At 40.6% G+C, this 6,480-nt stretch overlaps 1 protein-coding gene across 1 annotated transcript in view; it reads right to left on the bottom strand.

Moving 5' to 3' along the window:
• Positions 1 to 1,449: 1,449 nt before the first annotated feature.
• The window catches only part of LOC107289729 (vomeronasal type-2 receptor 26-like), a 10,730-nt gene continuing 5,699 nt past the window's right edge, over positions 1,450 to 6,480 (bottom strand). Inside the window, exons 3-5 of the mRNA XM_029284605.1 lie at positions 6,088 to 6,306; positions 3,852 to 3,981; positions 1,450 to 2,366 (exon numbers count right to left, since the gene is read on the bottom strand). Of these exons, the coding sequence (XP_029140438.1) occupies positions 1,450 to 2,366; positions 3,852 to 3,981; positions 6,088 to 6,306 (1,266 nt within the window). The remainder of the gene's footprint in view (positions 2,367 to 3,851; positions 3,982 to 6,087; positions 6,307 to 6,480) is intronic.

Below are 6,480 nucleotides of genomic sequence, written 5' to 3'. Positions count from 1 at the left end.
AGGGCTGAGTCCCCTCCTAAACCTAAGCATTCTTAAAGTTCATGAAACATAAACTTAGTGCAGAGTGCAAAGAAGAGCAACTAAGTTGATTAAAGGCCTGGAGACTAAACACATGAAGAATGGTTGCAGGATTTGGGTATGGCCAGTCTAGAGAAAAGAAAGACTAGGGGTGACACATGATAGCAGTGTTCCAATATTTGAGGGGCTGCAACAAAGAAGATGGGGTCAACTTATTTTCCAAAGCACAAGAAGGCAAGACAAGAAGCAATGGATGGAAAGTAATCAAGGAGAGAAGCAACCTAGAATTAAGGAGAAACTTCCTAACAGTGAAAACAACCAGTGGAATGGCTTTCCTTCAGAGGCTGTGGGCGCTCCATCACTGAAGGTTTTTAAGAATAGACTGGACAGCCACTTGTCTGAAATGGTATAGGGTCTCCTGCTTGAGCAGGGGGGTTGGACCTTCAAGGTCTCTTCCAGCTCTCTTCTGTATTATGATTACATACATCACACAACATTTTCTTCCTTCCTCTTTGCCCCCAAATGAAATGTTTTGTAACAATTCTATTAATTAACACCATCGATCTATCCTCATAATAATCTGGCAGGATGAACAATAGCAGGGACAGGAAAAGATCCCTTAATATTCAATTCACATGATATTATTATTTATTAATGAAGTATGTGCTGTCTGAGCTTGGTTGTTTTCTTCCAGATGTTTCATTATACAAACTAAGTAATATTATCATTGCTAGTCAGGAATGGGGTTTGATCTCAATTTATATTTTAGCTGCTTATTCTGTCAATGTTGTGGAAATAGGTTTTGGTGGTTCTTGGTCTGTTTACAAAGATCAGCAAGACAATGAAGTTTACTGTGGCCAGTGATGCAAACAGAAGAGGGCTACGTGAATGGCCACACCAGGAATGGATATGCTCAAGACAAAAGATTCAAACAGCATTCACTGCTCTCAAATGCATCATAAAAAACAAGCAAGGAAAATTTATATATTAATAAATTATTTTCTTGATGAAGTTAATAGAGAGTAAACAATGTAGTTCATTTCTAGAATTTTTAAAAATACCCTAATAGCGTATTCAATGAAAAGAAAAATAGGAAACTCAGCAAAACAATCTATGGAAGCAAACATAATTAAAAACACTGAAAGTGAACCCAACCCAAAATATTTTAAGACTATTTTGATTAAAATCAGTAAATTGAAAAAAACAGCATGCTGAAGTTTATTTCTAGGTGGGTCATGGGGTCTCACTGTGAACAAATGATATTAATGAAAAATGAAAGGATGGGTGATTATTGCTGATTAGCAGATATTTTGTGATTAGTTACATCATTTGATTTCCAAATATTAAAAGAAAAAGGGGCCTGCTCATTTCTTTACATTTAAGAAATCAGATCAACTAAACAGATTCCAAACTTACAACAAAAGTTCCCAGTTACTGCATGAGTGAGAAGTTCTTGTGCCTCATTATATTCTCTCTACAGTTCAGATGTGGCCTCAATAGGATAATGTAGCATTTTGGAAAAAAGATACAAGCCAAGAGACCAACCCCAGAGGCCAAGATGGAGAAGATCTCCACGGCCACCATGGACTTCCCTTTGGTGCTCAGATAAGTGGGGAGGAAGGTGATCCAAACACTGCAAAAGACTATCATGCTAAAAGTAATGAATTTGGCTTCGTTAAAACTGTCAGGCAATTTCCTAGCCAGAAAGGCCACTGTGAAACTGACAAGGGCCAGGAAACCAAGGTAGGTGAGGACAACATAAAACATTAAAGCTGAGCCTTCCTTACATTCCAAGATGATCTCTCCAAACAAGGAGCAGAAGTCCAAGTTGGGAAATGGGGGAGAGATCACCAGCCAGGTGATACAAAGAACTGCTTGGACCAGGGGACAGGTGATAACAATGGAGTTGGTCAATGGTTTTCCCAAGAATTTCCTTGTTCTGTTTCCTGGCTTGGTGGCCATGAAGGCCAGAACAACTGTGACAGTTTTTGCCAAAACAGAGGAAACTGCAAGGGAAAAGAGAATGGCAAAGGCAGTTTGTTGGAAGAGACAGTTGAGGTTCCCGGGTTGACCAATGAAGAGGAAGGAGCAGAAGAAGCAGAGCAGGAGAGAAACCAGGAGAATGTAGGTGAGATCTCGGTTGTTGGCCTTGACAATTGGTGTGTCACGATGCTTAAGGAAAATTACCAGGACTGCAGATGTGATCACACAGAGAAAAAGAGTAAGAAAAATTAAAGCATATCCCAGGGGGTCTTGATAGGAAAGGAAGTGGATCTTCTTGGCAATGCAGTGGTCCTGGTCCTTGTTGGGATATTGGTCTTCTGGGCAGGGGTCACAGCGAGCTGCATCTGAAATCAAGAGTCTTTGTCTTAGGACTTTGGGACATCCACAGTGAGCTTTATCCCCTCCCACACCTCAGATCCCAGTTTGACTATTTCTGGTTAGTACAATTCAAAAAATGACACGGTGAAAAGAACTCCTGGGCAACATAGTGCCCTATAAAGTGAAAATCTCATAGATTCAAAATAAGCCTCATTTGCTCAGAGATGGGGTCTCTCTCTTTTCCATTCATTGAGCACTTGCATGATTATTTCCTTTTCCTTTCCCAGGGAGAATTTGGTACCTGATGTTTTTCCCCACATCATACTGGAAACCCAAGTAGATAAATGAATCTGTCAGTTAGGGATCCTGCTTATTGCTGTTTAGATAGATTTTCGCTTGGTGTGTCATAAAATCATAACATGACACACACATGCATAAACAAGAAGGCTCACACACTTAGTGTGGAATGGGTGGACTGTAAGGAGGGAGAAAGAATTTCCCCTATTTCAAATCAGTTTCTTCCATCATGCATTCAGAGTATTTTTGCAGGAAGGGGCAATAGAGTAGAGTAGAGTAGAGTAGAGTAGAGTAGAGTAGAGTAGAGTAGAGTAGAGTAGAGTAGAGTAGAGTAGAGTAGAGTAGAGTAGAGTAGAGTAGAGTAGAGTAGAGTAGAGTAGAATAGAATAGAATAGAATAGTTGGAAGGGACCTTAAAGATCTTATAGTCCAACCCTATAAAAACAATGTTCTCTAGAAAGAGTGCAGAGAAGACCAACAAAGATGATTAGGGGACTGGAGGTTAAAACATAGGAAGAATGCTTATAGGAACTGGGCAGGAAACCCTATACCAGCAGTTCTTAACCTGTGGGTCGCGACCCCTTTGGGGGTCGAACGACCGTTTCACAGGGGTCGCCAAAGACCGGGGCTTTTTTTCTCATAGAACGCTCAGAACGGTGTTCTAGCTTGTTTCTTTCATTGATTAATTTCCATCTGTTGCTTCTTGTCCTGCCCTCAGGTGCTTTGGAGAATAGCTTGACTCCCTCTTCTTTGTGGCAACTCCTAAGATATATAGGAACACTGCTATCGTGTCATCTCCAGTCCTTTTTTTTCATTAAACTAGACATACCCAATATAGGTAAATTGATCTATTTCTCTGACATGCCTGTAAGTTTTCAGGGAGATTGATAGTCCCTGTAGAAGAGCCACACTAAAAGTAATACAAATGAACACTGCTCTATTAATTCATTAAAAAGATCAGTAATTGATTTTCCCATTGGTATATGACAGGAGGAATAGAAAGGACAGCAAGAAATCTCCAAATTGCTGCCTTAAGTCTACCCTATATAACATTGGGTCAGGAAAGCAGTCCTGCTAATCAGTTGGCAGGACAATTTGTATCTGTATCTTCAATCATGTCAAACCTACTAAAAATAACCCAAAATAATCTTAATATTTTGAGCTACCAAATGTCTTACTTGATCCTGGAAGATCTATATTTAAAGTGCGCTCTACCTGTCTTATTTGAAATGGTCCCTTCTGGACAAGGGGCACATTGGTAGCAGCAAACTGGCTTGCCCTCTGGAACACGTCTCCTCTCTCCTGCCTGGCACCTCTTCGTGCCACACCTGGCAGAGGGCACCTTCTAAAAGAGAAAAGATAAAGACTTGAGATGGTCTTAGCAATGAACACAATTCATTAATTTCCCCATTCCTGTTTCCACCTTCCAAATATATTCAAAATAAATGGTTCACCATGATTTACCAAAAATCAGGAACAGGTCCTAAGGAATTTAGGCCAGTGTCATTCCTAACTTACCAATGGATGCTGGAAATTGGAACTGAGACCTCAGCATGCAAAGAAATGTGTCTCACATTGAGCTACAATGTAATTCTTTTACAGCAGGGGTGTCAAACTGTCGGCCCGCGGGCTGGTTTCATCATAACGAAGCCGCGCCCACCCCATTGCCGGCAATGCAAAAAGAGTTGCAATGCATTGCGACATGACATGTGACGTGATGTGTTTGACACCCGTGTTTTAGAGAAACTTTGAGGCCATTTGGAGGTTTGTCTGTGTCCTAAGGATCACCTGAGTAGTGCAAATGAGGGTGTGGAGACTTCTTGGAACTGCTGACATCATTATCTACCTCCAGTCTACAACACAGTCCTTTCAGCAGTTCCACACCCATTTTCACCACTCAGTGACCCTGAGGACACAGGTGGCCTCAATGACTCTCTAAAAGAATGCAAATGACCAGCTGTCTGCAAGGAATATAAATCCTTCCACTCCCCACCATCCAGTCAGAGCTGAAGAAGCTTCTTTGAGAGAAGAAAAAAAGTCTAGTTGCCTCATAAAAAAAAGCACCTTTGGGATGTTGCAGGGACAGTTACCAAAACACCTTCTGCAAATGTAACTGGACAATTGAGAGATAAGAGGGGAGAGGAACAAAAAGGGGAAAAGTTAACTGGGAAAGTTTCATGCACAAACCCTTGGTTCTGGCTTTGCTTCACTGTAACCACATGGCTTCTTAGAAAAAAAATATCTTTTCACTTCATCTGGAGTCGAGAGTATTTCTTTCCTAGAATACCAAGCTAGGGAAGATCTGACATATAGCTTTTTCTAAAAGAAAGAATCATAATGATCAATTGAAGAGGAATGATTCACAGAGTTCACTGTTTCTTCCTCTAATTTCAACCTGGATTTTCAATCAGGATGTTTTCCCCAATCTCAACCCTTATTGCACATGGCACAAATCAGACTTCTGCATGATAAGATAAGATAAGATAAGATAAGATAAGATAAGATAAGATAAGATAAGATAAGATAAGATAAGATAAGATAAGATAAGATAAGATAAGATAAGATAAGATAAGATAAGATAGATAAGATAAGATAAGATAACCTTTATTGTCCTTTTTATACTGTGGGCACAATGGCACACATCAAAAATGAAAATTAGTTGCCCGTTCTCAAAGTGAAACACATACAGAACACACACCTAAACATACTATGAACAACATATGTATAGACCCACATCCCTACATATATGTAGCAGATAAATATTAAATATTGTCCATCTTGAATATATAACGGAAGGAGGAAGCTTGAGAGTTCACAAGGTTAATGCTGTATGGAATGAAATTCTGGCTGAGTCTGGATGTTCTGCTGCGGATACCACGAAGACCCCTCCTCCCAGAAGGTAACAAGGAAAACCAGGTTGTGAAGAGGATGTATAGTGTCCCAGATAATCTTACGGATCCTGCTCAAGCCGCGCTTCTGTGCTATCTCCTGGATGGGAGGGAGGGAACTGCCAATGATCTTTTCAGCCATTCTCACTACTCTCTGCACCGCCTTCCTGCCATATTTTCTGATTCAATATATATATTGAATCAGGAGAGAAAGAGTCTTTCCCTGAATTGAGGGTATTTCCCTCCAACCCACTGTCATGGTTCCGACTAATGAAACACTTCAAAGAACTCCCAGACATTGTTCATGGAGGTTTATGCCAGAATCTGAATTCCCCTTGCTTGCCTCTAACTTTTCTTGCTAAACCCTCCCTTATTTTGCAGTCATAAGTCACATTTTCCAATTAGCCCGGAGGGCAAAGATTCACTTCCGTTCCTTTTTCCCCGGGCTTTCCTTATAATCTCCTCCCTTTTCTCTGTCATCTGAATTAACTCTAAAAATACCAGACAGTTCTGCATATTTTGTCAAAGCAAGAATATTCAATATTAGCAGCGCTGACACCCACCTTTGTGGCCCAGATGATTGAATTGCCGTTGATAGTGAAATCCTGGCCTGGGGAAGCTCTGGGATGTATTTGACCAATTTTCACAGGGACAAAAGAATAATTGGGGAGCAGACGCCAGTTGAGAATCTCATAACGAGCAGATCCCAGTCCATTTTCTGAGAACGATATTTCATCTCCAGCACTATTGTTGAAGTGGACTTTCCTCAAATAGGGAAGGAGCTGAAAGAAAGGAGACCTTCAGAAATTCAATTAATTGGGACTTCCGACAGAATGGAGCTTTCATAAATTCCCTGAGAGGCTGGATTGACCACTGGGTAAAGTGCTCAGTGTGTTACTAAGTTTGAACGGACTTTCCTGGGTTTAGGAAAGTTTTCAAAATTAAACTGGATGGTG

Source organism: Protobothrops mucrosquamatus, unplaced genomic scaffold (genome assembly GCF_001527695.2).
Source record: "Protobothrops mucrosquamatus isolate PMUCROS unplaced genomic scaffold, P.Mucros_1.0 scaffold760, whole genome shotgun sequence".
In the NCBI taxonomy this organism is placed as follows: Eukaryota; Metazoa; Chordata; class Lepidosauria; order Squamata; family Viperidae; genus Protobothrops; species Protobothrops mucrosquamatus.
Note: the sequence above shows the minus strand (reverse complement) of the source record. Positions and strands in the feature narration are given on the sequence as shown.